We start from the raw sequence: 26,502 nt of genomic DNA on the forward strand, positions 1-26,502 counted from the left end.
CTCCATCTCCCTCTCAGCTCCTTGCGCCTCTTGCTCCCAGCTCCTCACACTCGCACCACAAACTGAAGTGAGCTCCTTTTAAAACCCAGGTACCCTGATTAGCCTGCCTTAATTGATTCTAGCAGCTTCTTCTTAATTGGCTCCAGGTGTCCTAATTAGCCTGCCTGCCTTAACTGGTTCTAGCAGGTTCCTGATTACTCTAGTGCAGCCTGCTCTGGTCACTCAGAGAACAGAAAACTACTCATCCAGTGACCAGTATATTTGCCCTGTACCAGACTCCTGTACCCCACTGGTCTGGGTCTATCATAACGCATAATTTAGAACTAAAATGGATGATTTGGAACAGTGACATAGTAAAAAGACTTCCCTGAAGGGATAGGAAAGGAAAACTTTTAAAGATATTGAAACTGTGTGAAGAGAGCTTCTGGGAACAGGAGGAAGAAATTCTCTGCATAGACAGTGCACAACAGGTATTGTTTGCTCAGATGGCAATAGGGTTTCACCTTAAGGATATACTTGTCCAGCTGTTCTCCGCCATCTGAGCATTAGAAGAGAGAGAGCAGGGATGGCTTCATGTTACATAGCAATCTGCCCCTGGATCCCACTTAGGGAATCAAAACTAAACACCCGGCATAATCCTGTTCTGGACGGCACATATCCACCTCTGACAGATACCTGAAGGGTTTTTCTCTCTCTCTCACTTTTGTGCCAATTAAGTCTCAGTTAATGAACTGATACTATCCTTTGGAAGTGCAAGGACAAAAGGGATTTTTGAAGAATTGTCTCTGATCACCTTAAAGAGAAGGAAGCTCAGCAGAATCACCAAAGCACTGTACCAGACCAATATAAAACACTTGTGTGTAGAAATTTTTCCATTCAAGTTTAACAGAAAATGGCTATTTTTAGGTTTTGGCAGTCAACATGTTTGGATTTTTTTTTTTTTTTTTTTGGTGGTGGTTTTCAGCAACCGAAGAACAAAATTTTGGGATGTCTTGAAGGTTTTCTTTTTCTTTATTTCTACCAAAACATTTTACCTGACCAATTGCATTTTTTTCAGTTTTGGTTGCTGAAAATTGAAAAGGTTTTTAGATAAAAATTTGAAAATTTCCACAGAAAAAGTTTGACTAAAACAAATGTAAGTTTTATCAAAAATTTTCACAGGAAAAAAAATCAGTCCCCCGGCCATTCTACTTCTTGGGGATCCCTTTTATAAGCTCTGCTTCTCTAATGACAATCAAGGTTTCCCTTTCAGAATGGTTACTAAAGGAGAAAAATTGCTACATGAACCATGGTCACATTGTGCGATAGGGCAGGAACTGGGACAAGTAGAAATTCTGTCCATGCAGCAGCAGGTCAAGTCTCAAAGGACCAGGAAGTCACCTTCGGAAGAGAGCATATAGATCTGAATAAGGAAGATGTATGAAAAGATGTGTGAGGTGGGAGTCTAGATCCTGGCAACCAGGTGAGGTAAAGCTAGAAAAAGCAAGTCCTTGGAGTATGATGGAACTTGGTTTATCTTTATTAGTTACAGATTATTTGCATTTGGGTTGCTGATCTAGACATGGTAATCCAGGGACAGCTCTCTGTAGGGAGAGGGAACTAATTATATGCTTACTGACAGCTACTCAGAATAGGAGTTGTATAATCCTATCCTAAACAAACATAATTACTAACATTTTACTATTAGAATAATTTATTTTAATAAGAAATTAAGAAGAATCTCACTGCTAATTATAGGTTTATTTGAATGGGTCTTGTGGGGCGAGAGAAACAAAATGTAGTTTATGAAAGCACTGTAGGGCAGATCTTGAAGTTTTCTCCTCAGATTTGCTGTGGCTAGGTAATGAAAGCACATGGTACACCTTATGTGCCAAGGTGGAGAGATGGTAGACAGCTGATCCATAACTGAAATGTGTCTGTAGGACCAGTGTCCATGGACAGGCAGTAGTGCCCAACATGAAGAAGAGATTCCCAGGAATGGATGATAATCATGTGGGAGCATGGAGTTAGGGAAGGGAGCAAAAACAGGGTTCAGATTTGCAGTAAAAGCACCCAAAACATGCTTTAAAAAAAAAAGTATCTTTGGAATACTGATGGAAAAAGTTTATACTTGCATTAGCAGACAACTGAATAGTGGTAACAATGAAAACAACTGACTTGGAAAAAGAAAGTTATAGCATCCAAACAATACATAAGTTGTGTCAATGGCAATCCCAAAATTTCAGTGACTTACTCCTAAAGTCAGAGGTTTGAACTATCCTCAATTTTTTTCTTAGATTTCAAGATCTTCAGTGCAGTGCTGTCTTCATGTGTTTGTACAGTACTGAGCACTAGAGTGCCCTGATCCTGATTGGGACCTCTGGGCACCACTGTTACAAAAGTATTACACAACAGTAAAACAAGACTTGGCTGAATTTAAAAGAAATGCACTCAGAAATAAAATTGATATACAAACTATCTTAACTTGAAGATAGAAAAATAGAACTGCTTCTGAACATTTTTCCTAAGATGATCAAGTACTTTTTTATTCATAATAACACAAAATTATGACAAAATGCTCAGGGCTACATCTTACTCTTAATAGTAATCAAATGTAATCCTTTCAAATAGGAAGTATTTTTCTCTCATGAAAATATGCTATTTGCATTTCCCTGCTAATACAGTTGCCAGATTCCCTGGATAACTGCAAGAACTTCTAAGCAGTAGTTTCATTTTCCCCTTCAAATTTCAGAAAAGAATATATATATTTTAAACCCTTGCACAGTTCCTTAGTTAAGTGTTTCATTTGTGTGAAATTGGTGAGACACCAAAAAAAAAAAAAAAAAAAAGGTTCTACATTAATTTCTTAGCAGGCTTGCAGTTCTTTTTTCTGTTGGGAAAATTCTGACAGTCACACTAGAAAATATAGAGTCATTGAATACTATGCTGTTTCCTTTAGAATCACTGTAGGAGAGAGTTGTTTAATACTTACCAAAGGTGTTATATTAAAGTTAGACTTTTGACATTCATCTCAACAGGATTTACTGAAGTAAAACCATGTATAGTTAATATGAAATCAGTGTGTGTATGACTACATATGTTCTGAATGTTTTAATTTAATATCTGGGAATCTCTCCAGATAGCCTAAGTTTGAAATCAGTAACTGTTTGTCCTTTTAAAATAACATTCTAAAAGGGAGATGACATTAGAGCAGTTGCAGCTAATCAAGATGCCCTCACTTGTGTATTCAGTCTGACTGCTTAATGTTACTCCAGATCTTAGTAACAGACCTTAGAAAAGTTCAATAATAGAAACTTACAGTTTATGAGTCTGTTCATAGCCAATCACGAGCCAGCATTTCTTTTGTAACAACATATACATTTCATTACTTGACCAATTGGATGAATTCACTTCCAAATGCACCTCAACAAGTTTCCTTTGCAAGCTGTCACTTTTCATGTGTATATTGCCTTTATATCAAACTGCCTTTCAAAAGAATGCTAGGTCATAAAAGGATTGTAGGCAATCCAACAAGACAATCAAATCAGAAGAATATATAATATATAAGCAGACTACAATAATTTGACCAGAAGTTAAGAAAAAAGACCATTTCTGTTGAGCTATTACATGTCCATTTTTGATAATGTATTTTTTTTTTTTAAATAAAACCCCTCATATATTGATCATTGTGTCATATAAATAGATTCATTTGGTTGCCTTATGAAGCCAAATGTACCAAATGAATATCAAAACTCATTGAAAATGTCAATATATCTTAAAATTGTATGTTGTGGTAGAAAATTCCATACATTCATATAATCTCTTTACCAACCATGTACAAGTTTAAGATATGTTGAAGTCCTCAACAGGATCTGACATACTTTATTGTTGAAACAAATGTGACATTAAGATAAATAAACCATAAGGAAAATCTGCATATAACATTCCTTACCTTTTGGGCTGCAGAATACATGCTAGCCATTTTCAACTCTAAATTAAAAGACTTTTACCATTTTCATGACATTTTATATAGCCCATAAAAGCGCATGTATAATAGTTCACAAAGAGGTGCTAGGTAGCATATAATTATAAAAAACTTTGCATTTCTGATATATTCAGTTTGCTAAAAATATGTACTAAAATTAAAGGTAGGATGCAGACATTGTGGTATAAGTTCATTATCTTTGGTAAAATGTTCTCACTTTATTTATAACCATATTTGCGCTGATATCCATTTTGCGCATATTCTGCTATTACTTATGCCAACAGGAAACATGTAAGTGAATTTAAACAGTATTAGATTATTCAGTACAATCAAGACTCTCATCATACATTCTTTTAGGATGTTGCTAGCACATAGGGGAAAATGTGTGAGTTCTATTATCTACTGTGACTTACTACTGCTTTAACACTGTAAAATAACTGCTAATTCTTGCCATTAGAAAAAAATATTATTTTTTTTTAAAAAGGAAGGGGTCAACATGATTCTGAGAACAGTAAATTCTAAAAAAATGAAGTAAAAATATCAAGTATTTTGTAGTTGAATACAATTGCTAAAATAGAAATTTACACTGGGGCTTAACTGAAATGTGATACTATGACCCATCTAAATAAATAACAAAAGAGGACCACAGAGAACCTCAACAAATCTCAAGATGTTCAAGGGATGGTCAGTGTTAAATGATCATTGCCATGACTAACATCTAATGGAAGGCTTGATTCTCTCATACCGTTGACATCAACGGACATCCTGCTTTAGAGCAATGTAACTGAGAGGAAAATCAGGTTCTGATTTTAATGCAGCACTCTCCAAGGACAGATCAGAAACTGTGAAGTCAGAATGGAGTTAGGATGTTCTTCATTATAACTGATCATATTAACAATGCAATCTTGATCATCTGAACCTAAGTTAATCATACAAGATTACATTTCCAGATAGCTATTAATTACACTAAATCAATTTGGATAATCAAAGGAATTTTCAATATCCCTATGACATTCGGAGACTCCAGGTTGTGCTGTATTCACACAAACACACCATATCACCACAGCTCAAAGGGGGATTCAATTCTACCACAGAATCAAATCTTTGTATTTACCTTTTGCTTATTAAATATTTGATTTAATACTGGAAACTTTGGAATCATAATTCTGATGAAGAATAAGGACTTAAATGTTTTTCTACATTCCTTGTTTCAAGTACTTTTTCTAAAAAGAGAGAGACTAACAGGCAATATCAACACATTCTGCTGGTAAAGGGCTTGATTCTGTTTTGTAACCCTATTCACTGAAGCAGTTCCCAGTAGTCATATTGAAGACAATGAAATAACTTACATGAGTAAGAGTGAAGGATCAGGTCTACGGTCTCAACGTAAAAACACATTGTGTCTAATCTAGTCTTAGTTCTTATAGCAATGGAAATAATACATTGGTAACAGTCAAAAAGGAAATTACATTTGACCCAGTATTGACCTCGTGTTATTTTCATTATCATCAAGAACAAAACAAAGGGATAACTGTAATTACTGTAGTAAGCAAGTCTGATATTTCAATCATTCTCAATGAACATGGCACTTTCAAAAACAAAATTTGCAAGTTAAAAAATAATTCAGATTCCAAATTATTTAACCTTGATGTTTAAAAGGGTTTAATGCAAAACTGCCCCGAAGAGCACAATGATTTTTAAAAAGTTTTTTTTTTATTATTAAAAAAGTGATAAAAATGGAAGATGCAAAAGTGGGGAGAGGACGAATACACTTAATACATGTATTTGCACCAGCGAAAGTCATACTCTTAATGAGTCATTAGTGACTTCATCACTGATCACTTATGGTCTTTATCATGTACAAATGCAGTAAACCACTTCCCACTGTTGCAGTGCCCTTATATGTGCAACACACACATTAAAAAGTAACAATCTTAGCGCCCAATATTCCTAGGGGCTGATCTCCCTTAGATTCCATAGTAAGATCAGGCTCCCAGACTAGAACAAAATATGCTCTTCCCAAATAATTTAGAGGTCAAAGTCTGAAGAATTTAGAGAGCCTGTCACTTTTTTGCTTTCTTGGCTTTTTTCAGTATATCACACTTTTTCCTGTTGGGACGCCGGCATCTTTCATCAATGCTCGGTATACATTCATAATGCCACACTTCTTCCATTTTCTCCACGGGGTAAACTGCTTCAACATAATGACGGATCAATCTGAGTCTGGTGGGATCAAGTTGCTTCTTGTTACAAGCACCTGAATGGTTATATTGCAGTCTGAGATTCTCTGGAGTAAAGAGCTCTGGAAAGAGTCTTACTAGAAGCCTGGCAGCAAAGTTTCCCACAGAAAGGCTCTGCTGTACTATCTCTCTTACCTCTTTATCAGATAGCATGTACAGAGAAGGCACAGGGAAGTCTGGAGAAGGAACGACAAGTTCGTCAAGTGGTATCTTGCAAAAATCTTTGCTGCTTCTTTCTGGCGGCAGTGGTGGCCCTTCAAACTCTTCTCTGAATCTTTCTGGGTTTATTGCATAGGTAAGAAATTCTCTCCTCTCAGGCCCTGGAACATGAACTTTCCGCTGCTGTTGGTATGTGCGCCTCTGTTCGGTATCCCTGCGTCGACATCTCTCATCAAGCTTCCCAACAAATTCCAATGTCCATACTCTATCATTCTTTGCTCTTGGGTACAATATTTGCACATAATGTCGAATTAATTTAATCCTGGTTGGATCAAGTTGTTTCTTGCCTAGTGATCCGCTACAGTTGTATTGCTTCCTTAGATTTTCATGAGTAAACAGTTCAGGGAATAAGTGAACAAGCAATCGAGATGCAAAGTTTCCTATGGACAGACTGCTTTCATATATATTTTTAATTTGTTCCTTGTTCAACAGGTAATCCGGGATAGGAACATCAAAATCGGGAGGGGGAATGTCAAGTTTATCAAAGTCTATGGGCACAAGCCAAATCTTTTTTGACCTTCTTCCTGGCCTTTCATATTCAAAGCTGTCTTCCACTTTTATGATAGATACATCATCAGGCAAACTAGAAGAATCATAGCAGTCGTCTCTCATCTGTTCACACTCACTCCCATCCATATACATACTTTCAAGTTCATCATTTATTCGCTGTGCACACTGCTGCAACCACGCCTCCTCTTCCTGCACATCAGGAAAGTAAATTTCTGTGTATCTTCGAATTATCTGAAGTCGATGAGGATCCAGCTCTTGCTTCCCAGAATCTCCATAGCAGTTATATCTTTCAGCCAGGTTCCTGTGGTCGAAGAGCTCAGGAAATAATCTGTGTAACAAAAACACAGAAAATTCCCCAGGGGATGAAGCTTCATCTAAAAATTCATTGAGATCCTGAGCATCTAGAACATAATCTGAGGTGGTGGCATTATCCCTGTCCAGGGACAAAGCTTCCTCCTGCTCTTTATCCTCAATGAAATGAGAGGACTCTACCTGTTCAGACTCATAAAAACTGGATGACTGCACACTTTGCTGACTATTTTCCATTTCTCTTTGTGCCCAAAATCTACTGAAAAAGTCATTAACTTGGGGCAAACACTCCACCTGCCACACAGCATTATTCTTCACAGAAGGATAACAAACTTCCACATAGTTTCGGATAAGCTGCAGATGAAGCGATTCAAGCTTCTTTTTGTTAAGGAAGCCACATGTGCTGCAGCTCCTGTTGAACTCATCATCGCTGAAGAGCTCTGGGAAAAGCTGAACTAGTAACCGGCAAGCCAAATCTCCACCTGATGTGCTCTGATCCATGATCTGTTTGAGTTCTGCAGCGGTTAGCTGGTACTCGGGGGGAGGCCTGAACTCTGCTACAGACTCTGTTGGGCTGACATGCTTTTTAATTCTGCTGACCTCAAGAGACAACAGGTCAACCTTGCTGTGAAGCTGAGACATATTGGAATTCAGGGTGTTGAGGGTGTAAAACATTTTCTGTATCAAAGAATATATGTTTGGATCAGAATCTGCGGTGGAAGCTGTAACAGCGATGGTAGCAGCAGAATCCCTTTTGCGTTGATCACTCAAATTCCGCAGATGGGAGGGGCTGCTTGGATTGACCTTTTCAAATAGCTCATAAGAAGAAAACTGCTCTGCCCCTGGTGTGCTCTTCTTCTCTGTAATTTTGTGTGAGATGCCATACAGAGGTTTCTTATAGGATGGAGTGGTCACGTCATTGAAGGGTTCTTCTTCACACAGCCATGTTATATTGGGATTCTTGTTCTTGTTAGGCTGCTCTACGTTTACCTGAGTGGGTGACCCAATATCTCGGTTCTTCATGTTTGAAACGAGGCCCTATAAATCAACAAACGTTGTATTAGTAAGACAGTTTGCTTTAAAATAATAGCTACAAATTTGTGTTCCACAGGTAGGTGTCATTAAATAAATATGCACTGCCTAATTTTCATCAATGAACCCAACTGTGCTATATAAATCAAGTTCATAAATGTATTGAAGGAAAACAATCACCAAACATGCTTTACAGGAAAAGTATTATTTTACTTCTTTGTTCATGACCTCTGTTATGCAATAACTATACAATTATAATACTTAGCATTTTTACCCAGAGAGCTTTAAATGCTATCATTACCTCCCACTTTGTGTCTGAGGAACCTGGGTGGCAGAGAGGTTGAGTGAAAGTAAGTCAGTGACAGAGCCAAGAACAGAATTGATGTTTTCTGATTCCGAATCCTGTGACCTAGCCACAACCTCACTGCTCCCCCAACTGTATTTTAATGTTTCATTAGTCTCCCTATTACCACCCCAGGAGGACACTGTGGTCCAACAGCCTTGACAGGTGTGTTAATTTTTTCTCCTTTTGCTCTGAAAAATGTATGCAAGTATTTACCCCCAGCGGTCCAATTCAGGGACAACTCTATGATACCAACCCAACTTAAAAAGAACCAATATAATTAGTGAAAAGGCCTTTTAAAAATGAAAGTAGAATGATCTGTTTCTGAAAGGCAGAGACATTTATATTCATTGAATTCCTCATGGTTCTAAACCAGTTAGTAGTGAAGTCTTTAAGAATTCATGCTATAAATTATTTTTAAGCACTGCATTTCCTAACCGTTCCTCATTGTTTGAGTTCTGAAGCAAATGTTTTCATTAATTCACTGTAAATATTTAGCTCATCATTTATTTATTTTTGCAAGCACATGGATATTGTGAATAACTCCTAGAAAATTAAGTAGGTGAACAACAACAAAGAATTACAATACACAGAACTCAAAAACATGTGAGAACACACACACACATTTTGAATCTGACCATATTGAATTTTCCCCCAGCTTGCTAGACAGAATATTAATTAGACAAAAAATAAAGAACTTGCATTCAAATATTAAAAAACAATGAAATACAGACTATGGGCCTGAGGTTAAGAGGTGATGAGCAACTGTAAGTCCCGTCCTAGGATCAGGCCCTTATACTGTGGATCTTCTCTGAACAACAACAGTGTAAAAAAAATGGCAGCACCTTCTTACTCAGCTAATCTGCTTCCTAGGTGTATTCACACTCATATCTGCTTACCCTAGTGACAAAAATAAGTTTACACTACTTTTTAGTCCTATAAGCAATGCAGAGCCCAAACACGTAGGGGAGATCAAGCTGGGTTCTATTCTACCTCATGCATCATCACCAGAATAAGCTAAATTCCAATTGCAGTGCCACATCTTGCCCATTTACACAAGTGTAACACCACTGAAGACCATGAGGTTGCACAAGTGATAAGTGAGGGTGTTAATGGGTTCAATTTAGAGTGCAGAATCCTATCAGCAATGATAAGGGTGAGAAGCTTGATTTTCAGATCCAAGTTGATTCTGCAGGAATAGCTATTAGAAACTTTCCTCTCCAGTTTTACTTGTAAACAAAGCACATTTGAGATGGACTAAATGAGACATGATAAACATGGAGCAACACCAAAACATCACTTTTCAGAGAAGTGCCCTTGTTAAGTGGGAAGATGTGGCCTAACTAAAGCACCTGTTATAAGATTCAGTAATACCAAGGCACAACAGACAGAATTAAGAACAGGGATCTCTGGCTTTTCAGATTAAAAAAAAAATTAACATTATAAAGAGATTTGAACATATGGTGAAACTTGCTCTTATCTGGTAACCTCATGTCTTCAGAGACTGCCCCAAATTATCCTCATATACAAAGAGCACAATTTGGCTCCATCTTTGTTAGAAGGCTTGTTATGATAAGCAAATCATTTGTTAGTCCTTTTCACCATAGGTTTTTTGTGTGTTCAATGAAGCAATAAAACATGACAATCTGAGGGTAGTCCTGACTAATGCTCAGCTCAAGTGAAGAGGCAGGAACAAGACAGTACCTAGGAAGCGTATTAATCAGCATGGAGTCATCATCTAAAGTGCCTTATTTCCCTTCTAAAATGAATACATAAAAGTTAACATTCTTGGGGTTGGATGGGGTCCTTTGGAAGAAAAGAAGTGCTTACGCTGAGAATTATGGCAGATCTCTGTATGCTGTAAGGGCAGCAGAACTTCTGCCCTTTCACTAATGCAGCTCACGATGTTTGGATCTGGTTGTGGGAGGAATTTGTAGATCTGCATTTCAGAAACACACGGTCAATGTTCAGCTAACAGCTAGTGCCACATCTGGGGCTAGATTTAAGCATTTTCTGTTAATCTGGGATACCTTGTTCTGCCTTCAGAACATTCTCCTTGCCTCCAGTAATAATCTTGACACTATACAGATTTTATTGCCAGCTGGGTATAGCATTATCTGAAGCACACAGAGTATTTTTGGTGAAACTTCAGAATAATCTATTGTGGAACATTCTTTTGTATTATCCATAAGGACCCTGGACTTTAAGCACAGATGTGTGTATGTATTTCAGATAATGCTATATACAGTTTAAAAGATTATCAGTTTACTGTACTACCAAAAAATTACAAGGCAGATTGTTCTATATGAGCTACAGGCACATAATACCATGCTACCTACACTGTCATAGGAAGCTACTGTATTACATACTGTTGCTGAGCTTTTATGAAATGTAAGTATTTTGCTATTGTGGAATAATCTTTCATATTATATTTTAGGACCACAGGCCCAGATTTTAAGAAGTATTTAGGCTTTGTTCCACTCAGCATTGCAAGTCTTAAGGTTCATTTTCAAAAGTGGATCAGGCACTTATGAGCCCAAGTCCCACTGACTTACTCAAAATATTTAACAACTTCACTTTTGGTCACCACCAGAACTGGAAAGTAGACAGGAACGCACAAATAAAAACATTAGTATTAAAAAAAGTTAGCCTCTCGAAGGTTCTGTTAGAACTTCAGACTAAGATTGTGGTTGGTTATTTATTCTAAACATGCTGATTCATCACTAGAGTCAGTCGAGAATAAATTTTCACTGTAGTTATTGGGTTAGGTTCTGGCCCCATTGTAAATCTAAGGCAACTACAGTAACTCCTCACTTAATGTTGTAGTCATGTTCCTGAAAAATGCAACTTTAAGTGAAATGATGTTAAGCGAATCCAATTTCCCCATAAGAATTAATGTAAATAGGGGTGGTTAGGTTCCAGGGCAGCTTCCCTACTCTGCAAGCACCAGGGGCGGGGGGGCTCAACCCTCAGCCCGCCCACTCCACCCCTTGCCCCAAGCCCCCACCCTTGACCCGTCTCCCCCACCCATGTCCTCCTCCTTTACTTCGCACTGCGCCCCTCCCCCCCCCTTCTAAATGCCGCAAGCCAGCTGATTGCTGGGTTCCGGAGGCAGGGGAGGGAGGGGGGAGGTGTGCTAAGTCCTTGCTCCTCCCCCCTCCCTCCTGCCCAGGGCAATCAGTTGGCTTGCGGCGTTCGGGAGGCAGGGGGAGCCAGTGCGCCAAGTCCTCGGTCCTCCCCCCTCCCTCCAAAACACTGCAAGCCAGCTGATTGCCATGGGCAGGAGGCAGGGGAAGGCACTGATCCGCAAGATCTGCTGGCGGGCGGGACATACGAAGGCTGCCAGCTGTGGAGAAAGCAGGCAGCCAAACAACGTAAGAGTGGAGCATTGCATAACTTTAAATGAGTATGTTCCCTAATTGATCAGCAACGTAACAACGAAACAACGTTAAGCGGGACGACTTTAAGTGAGGAGTTACTGTATCAACTTCAAATAACTTCTAATTTAGAGTGGTTTCACTGAGATCAGAATCTGTCCCACTGTACATAATCTGGAAAAATTACAACCCTGGTCTGGCAATTGGGTTAACCCATGGGGATCTGATTGCAGGACTGAGGCCTAAATTTCTAATGAAAATACTAACAAAATCTTTACTGTAGGGACATGAGAGGGGGGTCTATGATCAGTCAGACCCAGTTAATCCAAACCAGTATGAGAATTCCATGCTTATAAGCATTATTAGAAACAAATAATTGCTTCAGATAAAAACAATTAATGGTAACATTTATGCTGTAAAATGGGATACTGCTCACATCATTAAAAAATATCCAGATAAGTAGTATGGGTAAACTAGGCAAAGATTATAGTCATGTCTGACTATAAACAAATTAATTGCTGGTGTGTACTGATTTAAAAGAGTTGTGCTCTGCTTACACCAGCAGTAAATTTGGCCCATAAAATCTGAACAGTACATCATGCATAGCCACAGGTAGAGAAATCACCTCTTGAGTAAAGCGTCTTTTCTTCACACTGGGTAAAATCTCTTGCTGGCTCCCTGAACCATCACAACCAAGTGAGGTCTGTTTCCGTTTGTTAGAATCCTGTAGGCAAGTAACTGAGCCATCCAGTGAGTGTTTCTCAGGAGATCTGGATGTCACGGAGCAGTCTAGTGCTTCATCTTCATTTTCTGTTTCTACTTTCACAAGATTGTTTTTTATAATTTTAACTAGAAAAAGAGAAGGTGTAGAACAATCAAACACTTCCTTCAGAAATTCATGATACCCTTACAACAATGTGCTTTCTGTTTGTTCTTCTGAAACTGCCTTTTGAATAGTGTCATTATTATTTATCATTATATAATGGCAACACCTTGAAGCCTCAAGTCCCCAAGTTGGGGCACCATTGTGGTAGGAACTGTACAAACATATAATAAATGACAGTTCCTGCCCCAAAGAGCTTACAGCCTAAAAAACAGTACATAGCAGGTGAGTAGGCAGGTAGTACAGTAGGCACAAGTTTGGGGGAGGGAGAAGGATGATGGGTAACAAAAATAATAATAGGATGTTTTAGCAGCTAACTTTTCAGTCATTGTCATAATCATTGCTTTATCTCAATGCATTCTTCATCTAAATCTACAAAGTCTTCATACAACTAGTATTTTTTATCGGACTAGAAAATAAACAAGATATAGCATTTTACCTTCATCATCATCATTGAATTCAGCTGAGTTCATCTTCTAGCCCACTAAAAAAAAAAAAAAAAAGACATCAGTAGTTTTCTAGAAACAGGGCATGGGTTGTATTTTCAGCCTTTTGTTAAAAGAGGTCAGAAACCTGCTATCTACAACTATTTGCTATCCCTGGACAATATTAACAGTTCTTGGGCAATTTCCTATCTGCTCCATTTTTACTCACATTATAACAGGCAGCCACTTTTCTTATGTGTTTCCTGGACAGCTGCAGATCTGCCCAGCAGTGTAAATTGAAGAGAAAACAACCTGAGACGGACAGAAAAGTAAGATAATTTAACACTGAAGATTTTTTCTACTGTGAAGAACATTAGTTCAGTTGTTTTAACTTTCTATATAAGTAGAAGTGTCTTGGCAGTGCGTAAATAAAAGTTCTCTGAATGTTTTTTTTTTGGCCACATTGTATTAAGTGGCCACCTGTTATAAGAGCCAAAAAACTTTGGAGGCCCAAGGGTGTCCAACAAGTTTCACTGTAGGTCAATTTCCAGTGTTCACCACAGCTGAAAAATGCAACACAAACTATTTTATAAATTCTATAATATGCCTAGGCTGTCTGAATAAATTTCCATTAAAAAAAACCAGCTATTTTGATGTGGATTGTGATATTGAAAAAACAGCAACCTATAGATTTACAGTAACAAATGTTTTTATAATTATTAACTGGTGGCCTCCAAAGAACATCAGAATGCTTTTTTAAAGGAAAAACAAAACATTTTCTACATTTCCCTAAACCTAAGATCACATGTCATTTGTTATAAACTCCAAATTCTGGGCATGTCTCAAAAAAGAAGGCTTCAAACTCCAATGAGGACAGACAGAGCAAGCATCCTCACCCAGCTCTCACTAGCCATTTAGAAGTACACATCCACCAACAGTGGCAACCAAAATTGGATACCTTTAAAACAGCCATACATAGTTCAGATTATCCAGATACATGTCTAGCTCATAGGCTTGCCTGGCCAAAAAATAAAATAAAATAAAAATAAAATTATTTGAAATACACAAAAACTTCCATAACTACATGGCTTTTCAAAATAGACTTCTTTCACCAAATCATACCCTTCCACTGGTCAAGCTCTGAATGGGTCAGTACTGCCCAAGTCACTGTGACGTTGTGCAGTCTATATGGTTTTATAAAAATATAAGTGAATATAATGTAACTGGGATATGCTTCATGCAAAAGGTCTCTTGTAAGGTATCATTACAAAGCTCATAATCTACTGAGTGTGATCATCCTATTTGTAGAAATGTACCACTCTTGTATCTAAAACTAGAAATATAAAACATAACTCTGAGGGCCTATTGTAATTATGTAAAGTGTGGGCCATTAACGATGGTTTGGAATCTTGATGTAGGGTTACCATACGTCCGGATTTTCCCGGACAAGTCCGGCTTTTTGGGCCTCAAATCCCTGTCCGCGGGGAAATCCCCAAAAGCCGAACATGTCCGGGAAAATCGGGACATGCGGGGCCGGGGGCTGGGGCCAGCGGTGCTGGGCCGGGGGCCGGGACCGGGCCGGCGGTGCTGGGACGGGGGACGGCGGTGCTGGGACAGGGGTGCTCGGCCAGGGGCTGGCCCGGGGCCGGCACCCCAGGGCCCGAGCCGAGCCAGGCTGGAGACGCCGGGGGGGCCAGACTGGGCCGTGCCTCCTCCCCACACCCCCGCTTACCTGCTGCCTGCTTCAGGCTTCCCGCGAATCAAATGTTCGCGGGAAGCAGGGGAGGGGGCAGAGTTGGGGCGGGGACTGTGGGGAATGGGTGGAGTTGGGGCGGGGGCGTGGGCGGGGCTGGGTGCGGGGCCGGGGGCGGGGCCCCGTGGAGTGTCCTCTTTTTGGACACTCAAAATATGGTAACCCTACTTGATGACTCCCATTGTCTGCAGACGGCTGTATTTACCTGTGAGTCTTCCTGTATATGTGTGTGCTGGCAAGTGAGTAATGAAGTCTTGCAGTGACATGTGATCATGTCACCTGAACTGGAATCCATCTTTAACCTGGTGCTTTTCCAGTGAGGGGGGGTGGAAACCCAGAGGGACAAAGGGTTCCCCACTTATGCAAAAGATATATAAAGGGGTGGAAGAGAACAAGGGGGGAGAGAAGCCATCATGAAGAAGCCCCTAGCTATCACCTGAGCTGCAACAAGAGCTGTACCAGGGGAAAGAATTGTGCCCAGGCCTGGAAGGTGTCCAGTCTGAGAAAAACTTACTGAAGCATCTCTGAGGGTGAGATTATCTGTATTTAGTTTGATTAGACATAGATTTGCGCATTTTATTTTATTTTGCTTGGTGACTTACTTTGTTCTGTCTGTTACTACTTGGAACCACTTACATCCTACTGTCTGTATTTAATAAAATCACTTTTTATTTAGTAATTTACTCAGAGTATGTATTAATACCTGGGGAAGCAAACAGCTGTGCATATCTCTCTATCAGTGTTATAGAGGGCAAACAATTTATGAGTTTGCCCTGCATAAGCTTTATACAGGGTAAAACGGATTTATCTGGGTTTAGACCCCATTGGGAGTTGGGCATCTGAGTGCTAAAGACAAGCACACTTCTGTGAACTGTTTTCAGGTAAACTTGCAGCTTTGGGGCAAGTGATTCAGACCCCGGGTCTGTGTCTGGAGCCAGACGGGAGTGTCTGGCTCAGCAAGACAGGGTGCTGGAGTCCTGAGCTGGCAGGGAAAACAGAAGCAGGGGTAGTCTTTGCACATCGGGTGGCAGCTCCCAAGGGGGTTTCTGTGATCCAACCCGTCACAGTCACCCATAACCAGAGATTTTCTGGTTAAACACACACCCCCGCGCAAGCACACACACACATATTTATGTCCCATGAATATGCCTTATAAAACAAAAGAAATTTTGAAAGACTATAAACAAAGAATTGCAATTGTAGTCTTATTATCTAATAGCTGTGTTCAAAATGATTTTAAAAGAATCTCAAGTACTGTTAAAATGCTTTATGTTAAATACAAACATTTGAAAACTGTGCATGCTTTCTCTTTGTTAGTGGCTGGTAGCTATTAATAGTAAATATAATTAATACATTCAGTGTGAGATTTTGTACATGTGACTAACAGTCACAACACAGAACTCAGAGCCCATGGGGAGGGAGGGTGGGGTAAAGTGCCTTTAAGTCAACTTTGCGCTCTCCTTATTCTGGACTATTCCAGGACCCCTCCTGTCCTCAGCACACTCCCTATATAAGGGTTTGGGAGGGGCGTCCTTGGAGGACAGTACTCTGCTTTGGCCCTTTTACTCAGCATAATTCTCCCCCCCCCCTGGTTTTGACTCTTAACTTGCCTACATAAAAGTTATGCCAGTTTAACTAAAATTAGGGTTTTTTTTACATCACTTTAGTTAAACTGTTGCAAACATCTGTGAGGAGACACTTAAATTGGTTTATAAATGACTTATGCCAATTATTAAAGCAATTTAAAAGTGTGCCATCCCAGGGGTTTGAGCTGGTTTAACTAAATCTATTTTAAAATTGATTTTCATTCAACCAGTGCAATTTATGAGTTTAGGCAAGGGCTGTACAATCCTTTCTGAAAAATCCTGAAAGGACAGCACTGTGGCCTGTGCTCTAGGAGAAAGTTAAATTGAATTGAACTTGCCTTGATATCCCATATACGACATTAAACTTCCAGGCCAGTGACTATTACATATCATTTCATTTTATTGTAGAAGGCACAGCTTTGTGAAGACATGGCACAGTGCCAAAAATGTGGGAGTGACAAGGAAGAAGATGACAGCTGAATGTAGTTGCTGAAAATTTTGTATTTTTTGGAAGGCCCAAGTAGGCAACCAAGCAGACATCCTTATAACAATCATATACTATATAGGAAGTCAGATTTTTCTAGGTTTTTCAGGCAACTCCTTGGGGCATCACTGTCAGGGATCATGCTGACTGAGAGAGGTGGCAAACATAGAGCCAGAGACAGAAAAGAATAGACAAATATAAATATATATATAAAGAAAAAAGAGAAAGATAACAAAACCAGTGTACAGCCTCCTTCTGTAGGGTGATACACATGGGATGATATTTTTCTTCTGTCACTGCTGTTCAAACAACAGGTAGAACACTTTGGGAGAGGTCTCTCCGACAGGAGACAAGTGGGTTGGAAGCAAGAGGTTTGTGAGGGTTTGAGAATCACAGTTGGAGTTAGGAATATGAAGAGAGGGTATGTAGTTGCAGAGCCTCTTTTTGAGAAGAATCCTGGACCAGAGCTAGCCAGAGGGAAATGGGCTAGGGAAAAAGACAGAAAACAACAGAATCAAGGAAAAAATGGTGCAACAAATAATCAAATTGAGAAATCCATCTGAGACGGTAAGTGAGCTCCTGGTTGTTGATTCTCATTGCACTGAGTGTATGAAGGGGTTGAAATGTTGCCTGATCTGTCTTATTTCAATATAAAATTAAATCTCTCTCCCTCACCCTTTTGTCTCTAAAACAGTCACTAGTTCTAGAGAAGAATAAACAGATGCAGGGCAGAAAACACTAGTACTGAAGTACTTATGTAATGTGGCCTGGGAATTTGGGTTTGTAGTCATGACTACCAGAGATGGGAACTCAGGGACAGTATCTTGCTGGGAAAAGGATCAGAGCTGCAGCTTGTGTCTCGTTTCCCAGGAAACTGGGTTTAGGAGCCTGATAGACCATAGCCATTTTGCATACCAAATACCCACAACAAGAAAACCATACTCTACACTAATCCTACAGGCCAAATCCTGCTCCTACTGAGATCAACAGGAGTTTTGCAATAGACTTCAGTGGTATCAGGATTTAGCTGAAATGGCTTGTTAAATTTAATTTGTAGTTACCTAGCCATTTTGAGTTAAACAAAACAAACAAAAAAGCATCTTAAACTGGTAAACTTCAATTTTTAGGGTTGTTGCTTGTTTGAACACATTTAGAACAATAACTTGGTTCAGGCATTTTAAGTGTTTGCTCTTGGTTAAAACACATTTATTCCTGGGCTCATGTTGCGTGCAAAGTTTCATTCTAGAGAATTTTTATTTATAAATGTCTAAAAAAAGGCCTATAATAGAAATACTAACCGTGTTACCCAAAGAATCCACTATTAACATATAGAATTTTTTTTCAGAAAGACAATCAGTTCTTACAACTGTGATCATAGGTTTGCATGCTGAAAATGAAGCCAGTATACTTACTCTTGATCTTTCCTCAAATTTGCACCCAGAAGTGCCCCTTATTAAAGGCATCTGCAATTTTGTTTCTATTGGAGTCCCTAGCTCAAGTTATCCATCCAAAGAGAAACTCAAAGAGGTGCAATATTCAGATAGATTCAATGTTCAAGGAAGAAGAGGCAGAGCAGTCTCACCATTTGACAGTGAACACCATCCCCAGGATGTAAGCAATACGTCATTGAAAAAGATTTCCTAATGCCTGCACCAGAACCTTATGTTTGAAAACAGTATGCAACATTTACTTTAATGTAACTAATGTTTAACTCATAAACAACTAAACATAGCACGTGCCCACACTTTTACGACTAACATAATGCCTCTCTTGGCACTATGTGTTGGTGAAGGTGGCATCAGATAAAGTATGTATACTGCTTTGCACTGTTCCTGTGACATGCCACTGTTTGTGTTGGAGTTCACATACGAAGAGACAAACGTTCCTTTTTACTAAGCTTGCTATTTCAGTCTTCAAGACTAAGACATACTTCAAAATTTTCAGATTTCTGAAAAGACTTAGCCATGCTAGTTAAAAAAAAGTTTCCATTCTTCTGATTGAGATAGTCTATAGTTGTCTAGATAGTTTCATCCATTTGTCTCGGGGGAAAAAATTTCTTGCATCTTAAACACGGATATGAAATGAGTCAGTACTTTTCAAACTGATCTGTGAAGCACTCGTCCACAGAAAATGGTTTGGTCATATGGCACTGGGTCTCCTTGCTTCCAGCTGCTAAACTGCATTTAAATAAGTTAAATATGCACTAAGTACCTTCCTAATGTTACTTTCCCGTGTGAAAACATGTCTCCTTGGTGTAATGCAGTTGATGCTATGGGGCTAAAATACATTCAGAATTTGCGTTGCTATTTGCTCGCCTGTAATGTTAAAAGAGAAACTATGCAATCAAGAATAGAAGTGGTTCATGAGACAAGCTATTAAGATGCCCATTCTATGAAAAATGTCAGAAATAAACATAAATCTCAAACACTCAACAGTTTGGCATGATGTTTTCATAAAACATTACAGGGGAGGAACAGCAAAGCAAGTTTTGAATGTATTTTAGCCCCATAGCATCAACTGCATTACAACCAAGGAGACATATTCACTGTAGTCAGGTACCTTCAATTTTATGAAAAAATAATCCTCTGGACAGAAAGTGCTTACATGCGTTCTTAGAATCATGGAATTTACAGGTGTTATAGACCTAACCTTGATGGCTTCTTCTATAGGTATGCTACATCACTACCTCAAACACTTCCTTCTCACTTCATCATGACACCTTTAATATGTAAATCAATAACTATTTACAGATGTATATATTCAGTTTATCCACCAGGATATACAACCCTAACCTGAATAATCATGTTGCTTGTCACTCCAGCCCTTATCCATTGTTTGCTATCCCCATGTGTAAGCACTTCAGAGCAGTGACCAGGTCTATCTGTACTGTAAAGTGCCTGACATATTTGACAGGTTTCAGAGTAGCAGCCGTGTTAGTCTGTATCCGCAAAAAGAACAGGAGTACTTGTGGCACCTTAGAGACTAACAAATTTATTAGAGCATAAGCTTTCGTGGACTACAGCCCACTTCTTCGGATGCATACAGAGAGAGTGTTGTAAAACTAGTAACAACCACCATCTGTAAAGTCACATAGAACATCTTCCTGCCAATACAAGATAAAGACTGTTCTCTGTCCCAAAATTCATTCTTTAAGAGTTCCGTAGTTTAAAAGGTGTGTGCCAGGCACATGCAGGGTGTAATTTTGTATTATATTAAAACATATAACAACCATTTATTCTGCCTATTAAAAACATTATCTGTATCTATACTAATATATACAAGACTTCATGTTTCTAGTTTTCTAGAAAAGGTTTGATACTGACAATTAAAATCCTTGCATCTGACTGTATTGTTTAGCTCACAAATGCATGTTAAGTGCATACTTATTTTTTCTTCAGTGCAGATCATACCTCAAACATTTGACTAATATCTGCAGCAGTTCATATTTCCCTAATTCCATATTAACTGTAAAAACATGATATAAAACCCCTGCTTTCATATATTACACCTCTACCCCAATATAACGCTGTCCTCAGGAGCCAAAAAAATCTTACCGCGTTATATCGAACTTGCTTTGATGTGCCAGAGTGCACAGCCCCTCCCCTCCCCGGAGCCCTGTATTACCGCGTTATATCCGAATTCGTGTTATATCGGGGTAGAGGTGTACTTTCTTGTATGAATGATTTGTGCCTCTGGTGGGCTCATGGTGGTACACTGTTTTATGCCTTTCAGTGAAGGCTGCCATAAGTATTATGTCTCTGATTTTAGATTTACTTGTCTCTGAAGAGGTTGAATCTTTATTTTTTTCAATCAAAGGATGGGATGTACCAGTATATTTCAGTGATAATAAGGATTCTTGAAAATTATTTAAAAAAATTATCCACCTTACTTGTTTTAAGCAGAGCGGAGAAAATATTCTCTTTTCAAAGGATCAGATAACGTACTGGGGCTTAATTAGTGGTTGGAGTACCTGATGGCCTAAGGAGATGCCACTGCTTAAATTCCATAGATCTGATATACTAAAGAATTTTTGTTTCCCTCCTTTACCCCCACTATCCCTGTAGCAGTTTTATCAAAACACCACAAGAAGAGTCCTGTACTAGATATTTATTTTAGAGAACTGACACCTGGAACACCAGCAAACCAAAATTCTTGTGTAAATATTAATGTTCAGTGAGGGTTAATGTTTATATTGCAGCTGTATGAAAACTTCTGTGTATTCACAAGAACCCTGTATATTTAGTCTAAATCTGTTGCTTTTCTGCCAAGATTGTATGAATCAGAACATGCCTTTAATATGCAAAACTTCTCTTTATTGGAAGATTAGTAATTCCCTTAAGATACTTTATTTTACCTTCTGTTTAAAGAGGTTGCTAGTTTACTCCTATCTTTTTCCAGGTATACATAGGAAGTAAAGTTACTGTTATGACTAACCTGCAGATAAATTTCACATATGGGTTATTCATTAAAGTCCAAGTTCCTCAGCTTCTGTAAATAGTTGTGGCTCACTGGAAGTCAATAGAGTTATGAAATTTTACACTAGCAGAAGAGTTGGTTCTCATAAATATTAAGTCCTTGTTCCATTGATAACCGTCAGAGCTTATGCTGTTGATTTCAATGGAACCTTAATTTGGCCATACGCATTTTCATATTTAAATATTTCCTTAAATAAAAACCTACTATGAACAGATTTCTTCTGATTTTTGGAATTTTAATTACTATATATATTTTAATTTAAACATTCCTCTACCGTTGGAAACTCAAAACAAAGCAGCACTGCAACTGTCTGCATGACATCCAGCATGAGAAATTGACTACAAAGGGTTATTGTCAGCATATTACACTTCTGGCTGAAATGTCTTCATCTGCTAGTGTTACAAGTAACACTTAAAATGATTATACTAGAAGTAAACAAAAAAAAATATCAATTCTGTTTGCATTGTACATTTGACAGCACTTTGTATATAGTCAGTTTCCCCTGAAGTTTGTGTTGGTCTTACTAGAGGGGGAAAAAAAAATCCCCACCTATGTAGGGAAATATGACTGTGAAATTACTTTAAAAGGCAAGAGATTTCAAGGGCAGATCTGGTACCTGAAACTACTAGTAAGTTATTAAAAATGAATTAAAAGATTTTAAGTTGAAACACATGTGAAACAAACCAGTACAGCTTTACTGCCAAAGCTGACCAAACTGCATGTAAGCAGACAGCATAAAAGTACACTAAAACAGATGTATACAGTTCTATCACTTTTAATAATCCAAGATGTTATTAATAATCTAATGTTGGATTTTTTTATTATTTTGAATATCTAAAAGTGCTACTCAGAATTAAATGTCTTGGACAACATATTGCAAACCTATTCCAATGCTACAACATAAGTATGATAAAAGCTTTTAACTCACAACCTCTTTTGTTTTTAAAACACTGGGAGACAAAATCAAAGTGTTACCCTCATGGACAAAAAGTGTACCAATACTTTATGCAGATTAAAAACCTCGTCTGCTGTCCTGTGGAATACTGGCAGCCTCAAGGCTCCACAGAAGCTGGTTTCTAAGAGTGGCATCTTGCCAATAGTACTTATACGGCATGCTCTCAATTTGTTTTTATGTTTAGTTACATCTACAGATGCAGTTAAAAAAAAAAATCTGTCCTCTCAATCAGTGAAAATTTCCCCACAAGTTGCATTGCCATTGCCTCTTCCTAAAATGTTGTCAAATGACAACTTCATCTTCAAGCGCTCAATGCGCTAGACATATTTATTTCCACCAACATGCCAACCACAATTTGGCTTTTCATGTAGGCAGTCTTTTTGCTGAGAAAAGCAGCAAGATTCTTTTAGACAAGGTGTCTCCAATTTTATTTTAGTCTCTGTCTTGAACCTCTGTTTTCCTGCTTCCCTGAAAAAAGGAGCTGTGGTGTCTTCTTCAAACTTAATTGTCCTCTGGTTTTTACCCACTGGACTTGCCAAAATGACCTGTTAATGACATGAGGTAAACAGCTGGGCCAGTGCTCAACATAGTTTAATTAGACAAGAACAAATGATGTTCAGCACCACTGCAGGAACAGCAGTTACAAAGCATCCGAAGAAGTGGGCTGTAGTCCACGAAAGCTTATGCTCTAATAAATTTGTTAGTCTCTAAGGTGCCACAAGTACTCCTGTTCTTCTTTTTGCAGTTACAAAGGTGTTAACCATCTCTTTTGGCACCAGTTGAATCAGAAAGTTTCTAGCACTGTATTGAACAGTTTATTCTACTTTAAAAAAATCTTGGTTTTATATTTTTAAAACCAAGATATTTGTGTAATACATACAATACATTAAAAAATATAATTGCACATTGCAAAACAGGTATATGTTGGCACATATTCACTCAAATTCAGAGTCAACTGTCCAGCCTGAACAGCTGGGCCAGGTACTAGGTAGGTGTGTGTGGAGGAGTGGGAAAAAGATAGATCATCTGCCCCGGTCCTTATTTCTTCACCCCGAGGGGGGAGGGGGGAAGGAGAGAAGAGGGTGATCCATGTAGTAGCAGATCCTCTAGCCACATTTCCACCATATTACAGACCTGGAGCAAGATCCTCAGCTGATATAAGTCAACATAGCACTGTTGGCTTCAATGGAGCTACACCAATTTACACCATCTCAGGGACTGCCCCATGATCTCTGCTTCTTCCAGGGGATGAGGTTTCCATTCTATTGCTAAAGAGTTCTAAGTGGTCATTGAGAAGATGACTAGATTTGCCCTCAGAGCACAATTATGAATAGAGCCCTGCACAAATACAAAATTTGTATCTGCTTCTGATCCCCAATCCTCAAAAATGATCTGCAGATATAAAGTGGATATCCACAGATTTGTAGGGGGTCTAATTATGAAAATGCATTAATAGTATTTATCAGCAATGATACAGAACCAGAATAAATCAATATACAACTGGAGTCATTAAAACCTAGTAGCATTCATGATTGTCAGCATGTTAGCACCTAATTTAGTCGGTGCAAAACAGTTCAAAGAAACAAAATATTATTGTTATGGATTTTACATTTATCATCATCATTCTGGTAATAATGTGGTAGGTCCTATCCACACACAGAAGACACAGACCTTGACATGAACAATTTACTATTTAAAACAGTAAACATAAAGAGGATGATGGAGAGGGATTAAATAAAATATGTTAAGTGTTTTACTGAGTTTGACCTTTTAAAATAATTATCAGCAATCCCCAACTACTTCTTTATCCCATTAAATGTAGCTGGTTAACTTACTGCAGGCACTACCATAAAAATGGGTCCTGAGAACAAATTTGAAGGAGAGGGTAGATAAATTAGGGGACCTGGTCTACACTTAATATCTAAAATCCACACCCCAGAGTGTACCTACAGCACCCTAACCCTGGTGCAGAGACAGCAAGATCAATGGAAGAATTGTTCTGTGGCCCCAGCTACCACCGCTCTGGGATGGGGGCTCCTACAACCGCAGGTAAACCCTTCCATCGCTGTAGCCTGCGTCTACACTAGGGGGTTATGCCGGCACATCCCCCGCAGTGTGTACAGGGGGCAGGGCCTCCTCTACAATGGGGATTAGCCTTAATTCCATCTGTTGGTCCCGCTCCGGGAGCCGCACTGGGGCACCCCCCAGATACGTGGGCAGCGGGGGGGCTCATGCTGCCTTGAAGCTGGGCAGGAGGCGGGAATCGGGGCCAAGCCTCCCCGCGGACTAGGGAGGGCGCAGGACAAAGCACAGAGCTCGAGCCAGAGCCGGACTGCCGGGGCCGCAAGGCTGGAGCGATTTGGCTCAGGGGCAGCGGGAGACGCCGGCGCGGCTAGTGGCAGTGACGAGGCCGGGCACCCCGGAGGGCGGGGACAGCCTGTGGCCGCGGGGGAGACGGCGAGCCAGGCCCAGCTGCGGGGACCGGGGGGAAGCAGGGGAGGGCGGGGCGCAGGCAGGAGGGCGGAGCGGTACCTGCAGGGGCAGCCGGGTCTCCAGCCTGGAGAACCGGGTCCCTGCACGCGCCCATGGGTGGGGGGTTGGGTGGGGGCAGCTGCCCGCGCGGGGACTCCGGTTCCTCGGGGCTTCACCTCCCGCCACGTGCGTGCCGCCCCGCGGGGCGGGCTGTAAGGAAACCCCGCCCCGGGGCGGAGGCAGCAGCAGCCCTGTTCGTTCCCCCTGCGCACGCGGCGGTGAAAACCCACGACCAGTCCAGCGCGCGCGGCAGCGGCGGCTTCCGGTGCGACCGCTGCCCAGGCGGATCTATATGTCCGGGGAAGGTCGGGTGACGGCGTGACCGTTCCACTCTCCCCCCCCCCCCCGCGCGCTCCGGAGATGGAGTCGGCCAGGCCGCTGCCGCGCGCGCGCCCTGAGCGTTGCCACGAGCCATCGCGCTATAGCCATGTCCCGAGCGCAGCCAACAAAGGGCCCCGGGGGGCGGGGAGAAGCGGCCGGGACCCGAGCGGGGCTGGGGCCTGCTGCCCCCACTCCGGGCCGCCCGCGGTGCTCTGCGGGGGCAGCAGGGAGCGGGCCGGGCCCGGGCACACTCACCTGGGGTCGCGGCGGGGCCCGGAGCGGCGGCGGCGCTGGTGCCCGGGTTCCCCCCGCTCTTTGTGTGCGAGGGTCCGCGCGCTGCGCTCTCGCGTGACGTGACGGGACCGTGTGTCATTTCCGCACAAGGACACAGCGCCCCGAGCCGCGGCCAGCGCCACCCGCGCCCACTGGGGACCCCGCGCCCCGCCCGCACGCGGGCTCCTGCCCCCGGGGGGGGCACCGCCCGTGGAAATACCCGCCCTCGCGCGACGGCCGCCTCGTCCCCGCTGCCTGTAGGCCGGGGGAGCCGCCGATCCCTCCGGCCCCTGTGCAAACGCGTGCGGCGGAGAGGCCGGGCAGGCTCAGGGCAGAGCCAAGCCGCTTCCCCGCGTCAGGAGCAAAGAGCAGCGACACCTCTCGCGGCGGGTGGGGATCCACCACCCCGGAGCGGGGCTGGCAGCCTGCCCCTGCCGGCCTCAGCCCGGGCCAGCCCCAGCGACAAAACCCGGCCCCTGGTCTGAAACCAGCCAGTCGGCGGGACCGAGCCCCGACTACCGTGGGTGGGAGCCCGGCCGGCCCCAGCGTGATGCACATGAAGTTAACGGGGCACTAGTGGGCTAGGGAGCAGCTTTGGCCACAAACGGCGGGGTTGGTGCCTGACTGCTCGCGCTCAGCTCCACGCCACTTGGCGTGTGGAATGAAAACCAGCCCGAGCCTCCGAGGCCAAACCGCACCTCTCCTTCCCTGCCTCCCTGAACGGTCATTTGTAACAACTTTCCCCACATGCTCAATCTTGGTGGGTCGGCAGAGGCTCCCCCGCCCCCCCTTCACACCTGACTCGTGAATCCGGTTCTGC

The 26,502-nt window shown here is 41.1% G+C and overlaps 1 protein-coding gene across 9 annotated transcripts; it reads right to left on the bottom strand.

Annotated features, from left to right (window-relative positions):
• Positions 1-4,162: 4,162 nt before the first annotated feature.
• On the bottom strand, positions 4,163-26,502 carry BEND3 (BEN domain containing 3). Of its 9 annotated transcripts, XM_065588297.1 has the most exons (7): positions 25,665-26,410; positions 17,364-17,611; positions 14,261-14,320; positions 13,532-13,614; positions 13,317-13,361; positions 12,620-12,843; positions 4,163-8,280 (listed from the first exon to the last, which is right to left on the bottom strand). In XM_065588297.1, the coding sequence occupies exons 5-7, from the start codon at positions 13,348-13,350 to the stop codon at positions 6,028-6,030; spliced, it is 2,511 nt and encodes an 836-aa protein (XP_065444369.1). In that variant the 5' UTR covers positions 13,351-13,361; positions 13,532-13,614; positions 14,261-14,320; positions 17,364-17,611; positions 25,665-26,410; the 3' UTR covers positions 4,163-6,027. The 9 variants fall into 9 exon arrangements, with proteins under 9 accessions (XP_065444369.1, XP_065444371.1, XP_065444370.1 ...); XM_065588299.1 differs by lacking the exon at positions 14,261-14,320 and having other exon boundaries at positions 17,372-17,611; XM_065588298.1 differs by lacking the exon at positions 14,261-14,320.

This window comes from Chrysemys picta, chromosome 3 (genome assembly GCF_011386835.1).
Source record: "Chrysemys picta bellii isolate R12L10 chromosome 3, ASM1138683v2, whole genome shotgun sequence".
Classification (NCBI taxonomy): domain Eukaryota; kingdom Metazoa; phylum Chordata; order Testudines; family Emydidae; genus Chrysemys; species Chrysemys picta.

Bases quoted from the DNA above. Each gene is read 5' to 3' on its own strand.
- BEND3 (XM_065588303.1), bottom strand. From the start codon at position 13,350: ATGAACTCAGCTGAATTCAATGATGATGATGAAG. The intron at 12,844-13,316 runs GTAAAATGCTAT...CTCTTTTTCTAG, and splicing joins ATTCAATGATGATGATGAAG to TTAAAATTATAAAAAACAAT. The intron at 8,281-12,619 runs GTGATTTCTCTA...GTTGATTTATAG, and splicing joins AAAGACGCTTTACTCAAGAG to GGCCTCGTTTCAAACATGAA.